Genomic DNA, 16,053 nt, shown 5'->3' on the forward strand with positions numbered 1-16,053 from the left:
AGCTTTTATTCTTTAAATTACTAAAGTAATAGATGTTCGAAATAATTTTTAAAAATCCCAGTAACCAAAAAAAAACAATATCAGTTGCTCACAATCTTACCATTGTAGAGATAATTAGTATTAATATTATGACATATAGTTTATAGCAGTGTAATTGTCTGAATTTCTGTCTTCCACTGTCCATAATATTTTTAACCTTTGCAATCCCAGAATTCAGCTCAGTGCTTAAAGCATAGTAGCTGTTTGAAACACTTTTAGTGAATGAATGAGTGAATGATGAATTGGAGAGGCTGCAGAGATCCACATTGTGGGAGAATAAAATTCATTTCAGACTCAGCAACTTACTGTAGATTGCGAGACAAGGTAGATAGCCCAAGGCCCTTAATGAATAGGAGCCTACTGTTTCTGTTCATTCAAATCAGCCTTGAGACAGAGAATTCAATTTAATTTTTCTCCCATCAGTCAAACTGAAGAGCTGAAAAAGCAAAACCAGAGATAGGGGAGGCAGGAAGTGGAATAGGCTTAGATGAGGAGATTGGCAGCTGAGCTCTTGCTCTTTCTGTTGGGAAGAGCATGGAATGAGAGGAGTCATGCTTCTCCCAAGGGTATGTCCAAGCAGGAGCTGTAGGGTGTTGCATTCAGCCACGTGCAGGGTCCCCTCTGATGGAAGGGCTGAATAATTTCCTGGAGGATTAAGACTCCAGTGGCATCAGTGTGACCTTCAAGGTTTTTCCCTGACCTGTTGCTAGATTTTGCAGCAGAGGAAGACACAATAATGCTGGGTTTTATTTGAAGGAATTTGGGGTTCTATTTGCTCTGTTTGGAGTCTGTGTTGACAGAGAGTCTGATTGATACCTTTGGCTAGAAGGCACCAACTGAAGTCTCTTCTATTTTTAATTGAGAAACACCTGTCTTAAGTTTGAGCAATGCCATGAGAAAGAGGGTGATCCCATTTCCTAAAACCCTGCATGGGATACTTGGTCCTCGCAATAAGTTATGTAGGTGTATTCTCCCCAATGGGATGGTGGGGTCCTCATAAAGACTCTCCTTCCACCCAAACACCTCTCCAATGTACAGATTAGATCTGATTAGATATGATAGACGAGTGGCTGAAGATTATGGATGGAGGTTTGTAATGTTGTACGGTAGCTGGTGATCAAAACAATCCCCAAGAAAAAGAGACATAAAAAGGCAAAATGGTTGTCTGAGGAGGCCTTACAAATAGCTGAGAAAACAAGAAAGGCAAAAGGCAAAGGAGAAAAGGAAAGATATACCCATTGAATGAAGAGTTCCAAAGAATAAAAAGGAAAGCCTTCCTAAGTGAACAATGCAAAGAAAAAGAGGAAAACAATAGAATGGGAAAGACTAGAGATCTCTTCAAGAAAATTAGAGATATCAAGGGAACATTTCATGCAAAGATGGGCACAATAAAAGACAGAAACAGTATGGACCTAACAGAAACAGAAGATATTAAGAAGAGGTGGCAAGAATACACAGAAGAACTGTACAAAAATGATCTTCATGACCCAGATAACCATAATTGTGTGATCACTCACCTAGAGCCAGACATCTTGGAATGTGAAGTCAAGTGGGCCTTAGGAAGCATCACTATGAACAAAGTTAGTGGAGGTGATGGAATTCCAGTTGAGCTATTTCAAATCCTAAAAGATGATGCTGTTCAAGTGCTGCACTCAGTATGCTAGCAAATTAGGAAAATTTAGCAGTGGCCACAGGACTAGAAAAAGTCAGTTTTCATTGCCAAAGAAAGGCAATGCCAAAGAATGTTCAAACTACAACACAATTACACTCATTTCACGTGCTAGCAAAATAATGCTCAAAATTCTCCAAGTTGGGCTTCAACAGTACATGAACCAGGAACTCCCAGATGTTCGAGCTGGATTTAGAAAAGGCAGAGGAACTAGAGATCAAATGGCCAACATCCATTGGATCATAGAAAAAGCAAGAGAATTCCAGAAAAATGCCTACTTCTTCTTCATTGACTAAAATAAAGCCTTTGACTGTGGATCACAACAAACTGGAAAATTCTTAAAGAGATGAGAATACCAGACTGCCTTTCCTGCCTCCTTAGAAACCTGTATGCAGGTCAAGAAGCAGTAGTTAGAACTAGACATGGAACAATGGACTGGTTCCAAATTGGGAAAAGAGTATGTGAAGGCTGTTTGTTGTCACCCTGCTTATTTAACTTATATGCAGAGTGCATCATGCAAAATGCAAGATTAAATGAATCACAAGCTGGAATCAAGATTGCTGGGAGAAATATCAATAACCTCAGATAGGCAGATGATACCACCTTTATGGAAGAAAGCAAAGATAAAGAGTCTCTTCATGAAGTTGAGAGAGGAGAGTGAACAGTTGGCTTAAAGCTCAATATTCAAAAACTAAGATTATGGCAAATAGATGGCAAAACAACAGAAACAGTGAGAGACTTTATATTTGGGGGCTCCAAAATTACTGCAGATGGTGACTGCAGCCATGAAATTAAAAGACACTCGTTCCTTAGAAGAAAAGCTATAACAAACCTAGACAGCATATTAAAAAGCAGAGACATTATTTTGCCAACAAAGGGGCTTTGATTATAGTTAAAACTATGGTTTTCCCAGTAGTCATGTATGGATGAGAGAGCTGGATAATAAAAATGTGAAATGCCAAAGAATTGATGCTTTTCAACTGTCATGTTGGAGAAGACTCTTGAGAGTCCCTTGGACTGCAAAGAGATCAAACCAGCCAATCCTAAAGGAAATTAGTCCTGAATAGTTATTGGAAAGACTGATGCTGAAGCTGAAACTCCAATACTTTGGCCACATGACATGAAGAACTGACTCATTGAAAAAGACTTTGATGCTGGGAAAGATTGATGGTAGGAGGAGAAGGGGACAACAGGGATGAGGTAGTTGGATGGCATCACTGACTCTATGGACATGAGTTTGAGTAAGCTCTGGGAGATGGTGAAGGACAGGGAAGCCTGGCGTGCTGCAGTCCATGGGTGAGCAAAGAATAGGATACAACTGAGCAACTGAACAACAACCACAAAGATAAAGATAGATATAGATGAATGGATGAATAGGGAGACAGACAGATAGACAGTTTCCATCTGCTTTTCACTAGCAACTGTCATCATGTCCCTTCTTTCTCTTAAAAGCTCTCCAGAACCCAGCTCAAGACCTTCACAATATTGACACCTTTCTTCTTAGTGTCTCACCCGGGAAAATCTTGATCTAACATACTTCTTTTCCATATCACCTATTGCCAAAGGCCTAGCTCAAAGTACATTTCTCCAAGGAGCCTCACTGTTCCATTGTTATTCCAATTTATCTTTCCTATCTCTAATTTTCTAGTGCCTTAGCCTTTGCCCCATTTTCCCCTTTGACATGGGGAAAGTCACTCAGTCACTCAGTTGTGTCCAACTCTTTGCAACCCCATGAACTACAGCACCCAGGCTTCCCAGTCCACCACCAACTCCTGGAGCCTACTCAAACTCATGTCCATCAAATCAATGATTCCATCCAACCATCTCATCTTCTGTAGTCCTTTTCTCCTGCCTTCAATCTTTCCAGCATCAGGGTCCTTTCAAATGAGTCAGTTCTTCACATCAGGTGGCCAAAGTATTGGAGTTTCAGCTTTAGCATCAGTCCTTCCAAGACTATTCAAGACTGATTTCCTTTGGGATGGACTGGCTTGATCACCTTGCAGTCCAAGGAACTCTCAAGAGTCTTCTCCAACACCACAGTTCAAAATCATCAATTCTTTGGCACTCAGCTTTCTCTATGGTCCATCTCTCACATCCGCACGACTACTGGAAAAACCATGGTTTTGACTGGAAGGACTATTGTTGGCAAAGTAATGTCTCAGCCTTTTAATATGCTGTCTAGGTTAGTTATAGCTTTTCTCCCAAGGAGCAAGCGTCTTTTAATTTCATGGCTACAGTCACTATCTGCAGTGATTTTGGAGCTCAAAAAAAAAAAAAAAAATTCTGTCACTGTTTCCACATCTTTGCCATGAAGTGATGGAATCAGATGCCATAATCTTAGTTTTCTGAAAGTTGAGTTTTAAGCCAACTTTTTCACTCTCCTCTTTCACTGTCAACAAAAGGCTCTTTAGTTCTATGTTTTCTGCCATAAAGGTGGTGCTATCTGTGTATCTTAGGTCATTGATATTTCTCCTGGCAATCTTGATTCCAGCTTGTGCTTCATCCAGTACAGTACTTCGCATGATATAGTCTGCATATAAGTTAAATAAGCAGAGTGACAATATACAGCCTTGATTTACTCCTTTCCCGATTTGGAACCAGTGTGTTGTTCCATGTCCAGTTATAACTGTTGCTTCTTGACCTGCACACAGATTTCTCGGGAGGCTGGTAAAATGGTATGGTATTCCCATTCCTTGAAGAATTTTCCACAGTTTGTTGTGATCCACACAGTCAATATGCTTTGGCATAGTCAATAAAGCAGAAGTAGATGATTTTCTCGAACTCTCTTGCTTTTTTGATGATCCAATGGATGTTGGCAATTTGATCTCTCATTCCTCTGCCTTTTCTAAATCCAGCTTGGACATTTGGAAGTTCACAGTTCACATAGTGTTGAAGCCTGACTTAGAGAATTTTGAGCATTATTTTGCTAGCATGTGAATGAGTGCAATTATGCAGTAGTTTGAACATTTTTTGGCATTGTTTTTCTTAGGGATTGGAATGAAAACTGACCTTTTCTAGTCCTGTGGCCACTGCAGAGTTTTCCAAATTTGCTGGCATATTGAGTGCAGCACTTTCATAGCATCATCTTTTAGGATATGAAATGACTCAATTGGAATTTTATCACCTCCACTAGCTTTGTTCCTAGTGATGCTTCCTAAGACCCACTTGACTTCACATTTCAAGATGTCTGGCTCTAGGTGAGTGATCACACCATCATGGTTATCTGGGTCATGAAGATCTTTTGTGTTTAGTTCTTCTGTGTATTCTTGCCACCTCTTCTTAATATCTTTTGCTTCTGTTGGGTCCATACCATTTCTGTCTTTTATTGTGCCCATCTTTGCATGAAATGTTCCCGTGGTATCTCTAATTTTCTTGAAGAGATCTTAGTCTTTCCCATTCTATTGTTTTCCTTTATTTCTTTGCATTGATCACTGAGGAAGGCTTTCTTATCTCTCTTTGCTATTCTTTGGAACTCCTCATTCAAATGGGTATATCTTTCTTTTTCTCCTTTGCCTTTCATTTGTCTTCTTTTCTCAGGTATTTGTAAGACCTCCTCAGACAACCATTTTCCCTTTTTGTATTTCTTTTTCTTGGGAATGGTTTTGATCAATGCCTTCTGTATAACGTCATGAACCTCCATCCATAGTTCTTCAGGCAATGTGTCTATCAGCTCTAATCTCTTGAATTTATTCATCACTTCCACTGTATAATCCTAAGGGATTTGATTTAGGTCATATGTGAATGGTCTAGTGGTTTTCCTTACTTTCTTCAATTTAAGTCTGAATTTGGCAATAAAGAGTTCATAATCTGAGGCACAATCAGCTCCCATCTTGTTTTTGCTGACTGTATAGAGCTTCTCCGTCTTTGGCTGGAAAGAATATAATCAATCTGATTTTGGTGTTGGCCATCTGGTGATGATGTGTAGAGTCGTCTCTTTTGTTGTAGGAAGAGGGTGTTTGCTGTGACCAGTGCGTTCTCTTGGCAAAACTCTGTAGTCTTTGCCCTGCTTCATTCTGTACTCCAAGGCCACATTTGCCTCTTATTCCACGTATCTCTTGACTTCCTACTTTTGCATTCTAGTCCCCTATAATGAAAAGAACATCTTTTTTGGGTGTTGGTTCTAGAAGGTCTTGTAGGTCTTCATAGAACCATTCAGCTTCAGCTTCTTCTTTGACATGGTGGAACTGTATAGATATTTGAGGGCCGGATGTGGTTACTTTTTAGCTTCCTGAATAATTAAATGTGGTTGAGTGCTCTTTAATTTAATGGTGTGGAGCTGTTGTTGTTGTTCAGTCACTCAGTTGTGCCTGAATCTTTGTTACCCCGTGGAGTACAGCATGCCAGACCTCTGTGTACCTCATACCTCACCATCTTCTGAAGTTTTCCCAACTTCGTGTCCATTGCATAGTTTTATTCACTACATTGGTGAATGAAGAAAGAGACTCAGAGCAATGGAGCAATAGTTTTACCCATTTTTTCATGTGCAGATTTGGACACATATATTTTTTGGGACTTCCTGGGTTGGGAAGATCCCCTGGAAAAGGGAGTGGCTACTCACTCCAGTATTCTGGCCTGGAAAACTCTCTAGTCCATGGGGTCACAAAGAGTTGGACATGACTGAGAAATGTTCACTTTCACAGAGTGAAAGCCCAGTTTGAATAAAAACCATGAGAGCTGGTGGAGTTGGTATGGAATAGTATAAACCTGGAATCAGCTCGATCAGCTCAGACATCCTGGATTTCCATATTGTTGCCATAGTCCCTTTGTAGAACTGAGCGTCAGTGTCTTCAGTATCTTTCAGGGTCTTCAGGTTCTATATATATGTATACAACATCACTCAAACACATCCGTTAATTACTAGACTAAAAGGAGACTTCAAAAATGTAGTTCATGGTGACAATGTTCAATAAATATTTGCTGAATGAAACTGAAATGGGACCAGGCTTCTCCAGGCCCCTCAAAACTTTTTTGAGATTACCAGAAGTTCATACAAAAGTTAATTCTGTATGCATTGTGAGATTATGGGCTCACAGCTTACAGGTGGAAACGTTACCGGGTGTGGTACGATGGAGAGCACTGTGGGTCAGCAGCTACCTGTGATTACATGTATGGCCTTCACCTGACCCCATTCCCGTAAACCTGAAGGCCACCTACTTCTGCCTTGCTCAGTTTCCCCCCTTGTAGATGTTTGTGGAAAAGTGTAAACATGATGGAATACTCAGTATAAATTAGGCATTGTGATTCCATGGAAGGAGATGTGAGCTAGGGCCTCCAAAAACCTAAATCCTATTAATAGTTCATTTGACCAAAATGTAATTTCTCTAGGACTGTATCATTAACTATGAAACAGGTTTGTGTGTTCTTTGGTTATATACCAGGCATTGTGTAACCACAAAGATGAATAAGGCATGATCACTGCTCCTCTATTGACTCTCCATCTAGAGAGAGGAGAGCTAACCAGCAATGACTAAGTGTGAACAGCTTCTTGGAGGCAGATAGTATGTGTAGTGGTGGCACTGTGGGGAAGTGGTTAACTGTGCCTGAGTGGATCAGAGAATGTTTGAGAGCAGGGTTTTCCATTAGTGATAATTGTCTTCCCTTCCCTTCCATGTCCTTGTAAAGCTAAAAGGTATGTGAAGGAGCAACACTGTCAGACATTAATAATAATAATATATAAATAATAATAGACATCATTATTATTCCATTATCAGTCACATTCAGATATTATACTTTTAGGCATCCAATTAAAAATAAACCCCACACACCTGGTAAGTCTCTTACAGGGATGTTGAGTTTTCCCTTTTGTGTTATAAAGGATCAAACTCTGCATTCATAACATAAGAGAATGTGCAATCTGAGTCATGTGGCCTTGCAGAGGGTTTTTTTTTTTTTTAATTCCAAAGTCCTGGGGCTCTTCTGTTGTTGTTGTTTTTTCTCATTCCGTGAGTTGATACCTGTCTTTACCTACCTATTTTAATTACTTATTTAGGCGACAGATATTTAGTGAACACTTCATATGTATTCAAGGAATATAAATACAACTAAATAATACAGTCAAATCTGAAAGACATACTATATTTTACCCAGGATAAGTGCTCAGTGGAAACGAATGAGAAGAGTGCAGTGAATTGAGAGGGAAGAATAGTGAGTGGGCTAAAGGTCAGAAAAAGCTTTGTGGCGGAAGCCACACTTGGACAGGGCCTGTGTGCACTCTGAGGCACCAGAGTTGTCTTATCCTTGCCATCTTATGAAGACATGAGGGTGTGACTGATCCTGATATCGTGAGTGGTGTTGAGAGGTCCATTCCATTTAGATTATATTTAGGGAAGATTGATGAAGTAAGAGACAAAGCTGGGGTACAATATTTGGCATATAGTATTGGCTCAGGTATCAGCTGATGAGCATTTTTACCCATGTGTCTTATTTTCCCTATGAGCACAGAATCTACCTCTTTCTTAACTTCTTATCCATCAGAGTGCCTTTCATGTAAGAGTTGTTCAGTAAATATTTTTAAAATTAGTGTTGCTGAATTATTTTAGATGTAGCTAAAGACTTCATGGAATTTGAAGAAAATAGGAAGATATAATTTTACTAAAGGCTTTACCTCTAAAGGTGAGACATGGGTGGCATCAGAAATAGTTTACACTCAGCTCAAAAGCCTCAGTTGATTGGGTATATATTGAGCTAGAAGACCCCATGATAAGCACAGCACCATCATGTTCGTAATACTTTTATCTGGATAGGATGGATGTCTACTTGAGTGTGTTAGGCACTGTGGTGGGTTCGAATGTTCATCTCCAGAAGGATGGCACATATGTTTCTGTTAAACAGTGTCCCTTGATGCTTATGCTCTGCTCACTTCCTTGTTTTGCAGCTCTACAGCTCCATGGACTTTGGAAGACGGTGGCAACTCATGCATGAACGCATCACACCCAACAGGTTTTACTGGTAAGCCCCATCCACAGTCTCACCACTCTCTTGGGTAGGAATCAGGCAACATGGCGCTCTGGCAGTTCCTGGACACCTTCAGCACTTGAAGTCATTGTGTGTCCTAGCCCTTTGCCACTCAGTTTGGTTCATGGACTGGCAGCATCAGCATCACTTGGGAAGTTTTAGAAATACAGAATCTTGGGGCCCATTGAAACTTATTAAGCAGAACTCTGCATGTAGCATAGTCCCTGGTGATTTTATGTGCACATTGAACTGAGAAGCCCTGGGCTAGAGAGCTCCATGAGAAGGTCATGACTGGGTGCTCTTAGCTATGTATTAGTCTCCCCTCTTTTAGTAAAAAGTAGATATTTTATGAACGTATTCTAAAAAGCAAGCATTTCCTAAAATGTACTATGAAGGACACTAGTTTCACACAGTGCTTCTCCTTCCAAAGGTGCTTCTACGGTCACATAATTTTAGGTAACAGTTTTCCAACTCTGCCCTCGTGGAGACTCAGGATTCACATTAGGATATTAGAGCCTCTGGAGAAATGAGGAATAAAGGAAGCTGCCAAACATGAAGTCACTGATTCCCAAACTCACTTCACTCTAGAATCTCTTTCTCATGTCATACCTGATCATCCTTTAGAACAACTTCTGTGGAGCACATTTTGACAAGGTTTTCAAGGAGTGAATACATTTCAACTGGAAAATTAGCCCTTTCACCTAATCAGAAAGTCTGTTATTAACTGGTATTTTTTATACTTGAATTCTATTGCTAATTTGGTTGTAGCAGAGTAAACTTGGTTTGGTATAATGTTTACTTTTTACCCTTCCTAGCTATATGAAATGCTTCTAATATGTATCATACTTTCATTTCTGCAGAAGCAATGGCCAAATATATCTAGGAATGTACGTAGGAAGCATACACCAAAGTGTATGACATGCTTAATTATGTGCTTAATTCGAAACAGAAACAAAATTAACAGTACTTAAAAGTAGTACCTATTCCATGTCTCATTTTAAATACCTTAGTTCAGCTCCCTTAAAGAGTCATGAGAGGACCCTTCATGCCTTCCACAAGGTGGGGGTGATGTGTGTGTGGGGGGAGTAGGGGGTGTACATATATGCTTCTTTGAACATATATATATATATATATATATATATATATATATATATATATATGTATACAACCATGCCAGCATCTTTGGAAACCACATTTCACCCTATCCCTTCTGCACCTACAGAACTATGTTCAGAATTAAAATGATGATTGCTGAAGTACACTGTGAAAATCAACTATGTCTTATTATATACAAAGTACTCAGAGAGAAAAGGGAACTGGTAGTCATTTTTTCCCTTTGCAGACTGATTATTATTTGTTCTGTAACTACTATTTCAATTATTATTTGGTCTATATTTAGAGTTATATTAAGATGTTTTCAATAGACTGAGACAGAAAAAGGAAATATTTGTTTTTCTGATGTGCTAGTTATATAATTACTGCCTTTTGCTCAGCTAAGATGGACCAGTTTCTCAGTGTACCATCACTCAAAAAGAAAGTGAAAAGTCAAAGTGAAAGTTCCTCAGCCATGTCTGACTCTTTGCCACCCCATGGAATAGTCCTTGGAATTCTCTGATCCAGAATGCTGTAGTGGGTAGCTGTTTCCTTCTTCCAGGGATCTTCCAAACCCAGGGATCAAACCTAGGTCTTCCACATTGCAGGTGGATTTTTTACAAGCTGAGCCACCAGGAAAGCCCAACCATCACTCAAAAGTCCCTCAAAACAAAAAAAAAGCCCTCTGCTATTTTTGGAACAAATTCTTGAGATGGTAAGGCAGTTAGCTGACTAGGAAGTCAAGTTGATGAAGAAGGGAAGTACAGTAGACTGGATAAGCCTTGTCATCATTCCTGAAGGAAATTAAGGAGATGAAAGGCAGCATTTTTCTATTTGCAGAGGGCAAGAAGGGAATGTTTCAGCTTCTATCTGCCTTCCCCCTTCCTTTATAGAGCAAAAAGAATAAATCCCCAGGTCCTGATAATTATGTTTCATTTCTTTTCCACCCTGTGCTTCTTTCATATATGCCCCCATGGGGAAATATAAAAGTTAGTGCCTGTGCTGGCTAGCCAAGTAGTAGCTGAAAATTCCATTTTTGTAATTATCACTTCTCTGTTTCTGATGTATAATTGCCACGATTATTCTTTTAGGTGTCACTGGAGTTGTAGAGGAAGAGCTCATTTTACATAGACCTTTTTTTCCCCCAGTGATAGAATCATGATTGTGGAAAGCTCTTACACTGAAAAGACTTGGCCTGTATAGGTTAGAAGTGGAAATATCAACTTGATACCTCCTTGAGGAAAGACAAAATGTGCATTTGTCAGGGTATAGAACACAACTTTGGTTAAAACAGAGCCTCTCGGGGCTCTGGTCTCTGCATCCATATAAATGGGAACAGTATTCGTCCTGTCAACTTCATATAGTTATTGAAAGGACAAGATATCATCCTTTCAGAATTGGACTCTTGGCAATTTTGTTTCTCTGTTTCAGATTTATAATTTGTAAGTTATATCTTTAGGTACTATATTTATTAGTAGTTCTGAATTTATTCAGTTGCTCAGTCATGTCTGACGCTTTGTGACCCCATGGACTACAGCACGCTAGACTTCCCTCCTGTCCTTCACCATTTCCCAGAGCTTGTTCAAACTCATGTCCATTGAGTCGGTGATGCCATCCAACCATCTCGTCCTCTGTCATCCCCTTCTTCTCCTGCCTTCTATCTTTCCCAGCATCAGATTCTGAAGACCGTAACACGTTAAGTGATTTGTCATTTCTTCTGGGATCCAGAAAAATCCCATGCCCAGTGAGACTTTTCCTGTGGACATCTAGTAATAATTGAATGGGTCCAAGAAGCCACATCTCAACCTAACTTAATTGTCCTCACTCTTTCTTGAGTCTTGATTTTTCTGATGTGATAAAAACAAGACAAATCAATGGCCAAAAACCTTGAAACTGCTTCTTTTTGAGGAATGATGCAGAGTGAAGTGGTATTGGGGCTGATAGGGACACATGGAGGGAAGGGCAGTCATGCAAAAACAAGAAATTGAAGTAAAAGACTTATCTTGTGGTATGTAGACAAATAGAGTAAATATGCAACCCAGACAGAATATTGTCCAAATATTGTTGTCTATAATTTGGAGATTTTCAAATTTCTAGGGATAGATCCTTTAGGAATGCTAGGTGTCTTCTCCCATACTGCCTTCAGTTGGTAGAAAATAGCAACCTAGAGGGGACTTGTGGGGAAGAACACTGTGATATAGAAATGATTTCTGCCAAGGATGAAAGAGAAGACTCAACCATCTACGATGATGATCACTGTAATGGCTATGAAAATGCATCAAGAACTGTAAGGAGTATCATGATTGTTCATTTCCTCCTTGGTGCCCTACAGTGCCTATGAGTTAGGGCATGGGCCATAATATTAGCATTAATAATAAAAGATTCATTAGAGGTGAAATTTTCTTTATGAATTCCAGATGTTCTAATGCCATCAAGAGAGGTCACCTAGGAATCTTGCACTTTGGAGTGACTCCACCATCATGCCCTGAGAATCAGACTGACATGCAAACTCTTTTATGTGTGACCCTTTCACTCATTTGATATGTGGTTAATGGGCAGATTACTAGCCCTGTCTTCTGCTCCTATTCATCACCCCAGTTGCTTTAGCAATTTTAGTTTGCAGGGAGAATGCAGGAGTAGCTAAGTATCCTACTGTAATCTCTCTCTAGTCTCTGTTTGGGCAGGGGTATCACAGGGAAAAGTGGTTTTTGGTTTAATAGCCTACTGAGCTGCAAATGAATAGTACCTCCCCTCTTCCACTGGGAGATGTTTAACAGGCAGGCACATTCTGCAGTGGGAAGATTGTTTTCATTGAGCATCCAATTTGAATACTTGTTATGGTTCACAGCTTTACCTCGGTGGCCCCTCAGTCTCCCTAGGTGTTCACCCTCTTCTGGCTTCTTTTTCGATGAGGGAACAGGCCTCCTAGGACTTGCTGAGTTCTCTGTGTAACTGGGCTGGCCTCTAAGTGCCTCTGATCCCTGATAGAATTTATTTGTGTAGTATCATGAACAAGAGAAAGAATGTCTCCTATGTTTCTTTCTTACTGACTTCCTGTTAGTTGTTTTCTTTCCTGAAAGACCAGGGTCCCTTTGTTTTTCCTTGATGTCACTGCAGGAGAATGTTCTGATAAAGTAACACACCCGAAGGTGCCAGGAACTTAAATTCTTACCCCTTTTCTGGGGTCTTTGGGCTGTAAAATGGACTGGTCTTGAGAGGAGAAGGAAAAAGAAAGCCCTATAAGAAGTCAACAGGCGTGGAACAAGCTCTCGATCAGCCCACTTCAGGGCGCTCAAGGAGAGAGGGTTCCTAATGGATGGCTCTTTGGAGCTATAACAATGCCTGGCTGCAGGCTGAAGAGTGGCTGGCATGCAGGGACAGTCAGGATGGGCTTCACATCTCTACTGTCCTTTGATTTAGATTGGCTTACTCTCTGTAGATTTCTAATGATGGTTGTGCCAGCAGCTTCTATTTTCTTCTTTCAGAAAGGTCATTAGGGAGGGTAAGAAAAATGTAAAAGCCAAACATGTCTCGTCTGGTGTGTAGAGCTAGAATGTTCTAGGAATTTATCTTTTAAAGAAGAAAGGAAGGGTATGGACTAAAAACTCCTTTCATTACAATATTTCCTTTCCAATCTTCCATTGTTCTTATTTTTTCCAGTCTCTTTGTATGCATATGCTCTTTTATACATAGCTTAGACATTTTTCACATGAATTTGTATAATCTGCCTTCTCCCCTTTTAATGTTCTATTATAACAATTTTATGATATTATAAAATCTTTACAATCATCATTTTAATTGTCTATGCAACACTTCATTATGTAAAGAGACATACTTTATAACTCTGTTTTTATTGAACATTGGAAATTTTCATATTTTTCATTGTCATAAATAATAGTTTAATATTTTATGCATATTTCCTTAATAACTAGGATTTTTCCCTTGGACAAGTATCCTTGGTAGCCTGAATAAAAACTTGTTTTTTCCCAGTCTCAACAGAGTGTCACATTCAAATGGAATGACCAAAATTCAACACTGAAGCATTTTAGGGAAATAAAGATTTTTATTGAATGTTTTCTTAAAAGAGTTGCAAAGAAGCATCACATCACACAGCACACAGTGAGTCTTTCTAAAACTTCCTTTGTCCATATCTGACAGTCCAAGATCCTGATCATCATGCTAGTTACTGTCTCATCTTTTCCTTCTCTTTCCATGGGCTCTAAAACTATTCTCAGTCACAGAGGTTCATTGTCCATAGCACGGCCCCTTCTAGAGAATACCTTGTACCCCACACACCTTCCTCCCCAGGTATCATAAGCTTTTCTTATATAGAAAAGCTCATCTCACCATCTATCACTCTCACCCTTCCCTCCAGGAAATCAATCTTTGCTGCACAGCCCTTAGAAAATGTAGGAGGGGGAGCTGGTGATTGTTAGAGTCCAGTAACTTTGGTTTAATCACTACTAAAAGAAGAATAATTGCATCAAAATATATACATTTTGAGTATCTTTAATACCTTTCTTTAAAAATACCAATTATGTGCTATTGTATGTTCTCACCTAAAACATATGCAAGTATAGGTCTACTTATGATTCATATTGACTTCATTCTTGGGGCAGGCAGCTTCCAGATGGTCCCCAATGCCCTCTGTCTTCTGGGAACCTTCCCATTGAGTTTGGGCTGCTTTTAGTGACTTGCTTCTAGTGACTAGTGTGTGGCACAAGTGAAAAGATGACACTTTGGAGATTCATCTACAAAAGTTTGTGTCTTAGGGACCTTCTTGTGATTGCTTTGTGAGCTGCCCCATGGAGAGGCCCATTTGATGAGGAACTGAGGGAGGTTGCAGTCAGTAGTCAATGAGGAAGTGAGGGCCTCAGTCCAACAGCTCGGTTCTAGTGAGAAATGACTGAATCCTGCCAACAATCATGTGAGTGAGCTGGGAGAGGGGTCCTTCTCCAGTCAAGCCTTCAGGGGAGACTGCAACTCTGGCCAGCACATCAAGCCTGTGAGAGACCTTGAGACAGCAGCACCCAGCTGAGTCGTGCCCAGATTCCTGATACATAGGCCCTGTGAGACAGCAAACCTTTGTTGTTTTTAGCTGCGAGGTTTTATAGTGAGATTGTCTGAACTTGTTTCATTATATTCTATTTTATTCTGTTTTACATTCTGATGGCATGATTTTGCTTTCCGAGTATACTGTTTGATGCCTGTGTGTGTGTGTGTGTGAAGGTGAGCCCAGTGTGCACATCCCCATTCAGAAAAGTGCTAATCTCACTTACAAAAATCCCATTTATCTCAGTCCTTGACTTACCTAGCTCAGCCTAGCAGTGGCTGTGAGAGTGGAAGACATAGAGCAGAGAAGCAGGAGATGAAAATGGGACATGATTCTTGAGATCATGTGGCTAGTGAACCCTCTTACACCTTTACTTCAATTTACACTCTGAGATCTCACTTGTTCTGGAATGTGTTCTATGTTTTGCTTCAAGGATAAGCTCCTAAACTATGGTTCCTGAGGAACTGCATGGCGAGTCATCCTTTGTCTGTTAATACATTACCTATGACAGAAGGAGAGTTAAGGGATAGGCAGAATGGCCTGAGATTGCTTCCTGGAAAATCAAGGTCTTTTCAAACAAAATTACCATTATGGGTGGAATTTTTGGAGCTGCCTCTACAATTTTGCAAACACAGTCATTTGCAATCTCGAATAATGGGATTTAGGTATCGACCTGATAGAATCAGATTTAGAGGCCCTTTGCAAACCAGGGTACGCCACAAATAATATTTAATTCAACTTTCCCTTACATTTTTTAAATGGTGCAGCAATTTAAAAATGCATTACATTCAGAATAATACATGCAAGGTCAGAAGGGGAGATGTGAAAGCTCAGCTCGCAAGGAGAAATCAGTTTCTACTTTGCTGATGGGGCCACCCATATGCTGTATGTCTGGTTGCATCTTGGCCTTGGAAGAGGTATCTTAATGCTGGGAGCAAATGCAGTACTTGAAAGCTATCATGGTTGTCAGCAAGTGCACTGAGGAAAACAGAAAACTCACCTCTTCGGGTGAAATCCAGACCTGTTGGACTTATGTAATAACTATCCTGAGCACAGATGGGTTCTATGAAGGAGGGTAAACAAGGAGATGTAGGTAGCTGTAGACTGAACGAACTCTTTATTGTGAAGAGAAGGTGTCATATCTGACACTGCCTCAGGAACTCTGAAAAGATTTGTGTGTCAAACAGAGAAGTCCAACACTGAATTAGGTAATGCATCCACTTACCTAATCCAGTCTAAGAAAAAC

At 40.0% G+C, this 16,053-nt stretch overlaps 1 protein-coding gene across 1 annotated transcript in view; it reads left to right on the forward strand.

Moving 5' to 3' along the window:
• The window catches only part of SORCS3 (sortilin related VPS10 domain containing receptor 3), a 619,852-nt gene that overhangs the window by 395,848 nt on the left and 207,951 nt on the right, over positions 1–16,053 (forward strand). The window contains exon 5 of the mRNA XM_043926232.1: positions 8,583–8,656. Within this exon, the coding sequence (XP_043782167.1) occupies positions 8,583–8,656 (74 nt within the window). The remainder of the gene's footprint in view (positions 1–8,582; positions 8,657–16,053) is intronic.

Source organism: Cervus elaphus, chromosome 15 (genome assembly GCF_910594005.1).
Source record: "Cervus elaphus chromosome 15, mCerEla1.1, whole genome shotgun sequence".
NCBI classification, from domain to species: Eukaryota; Metazoa; Chordata; class Mammalia; order Artiodactyla; family Cervidae; genus Cervus; species Cervus elaphus.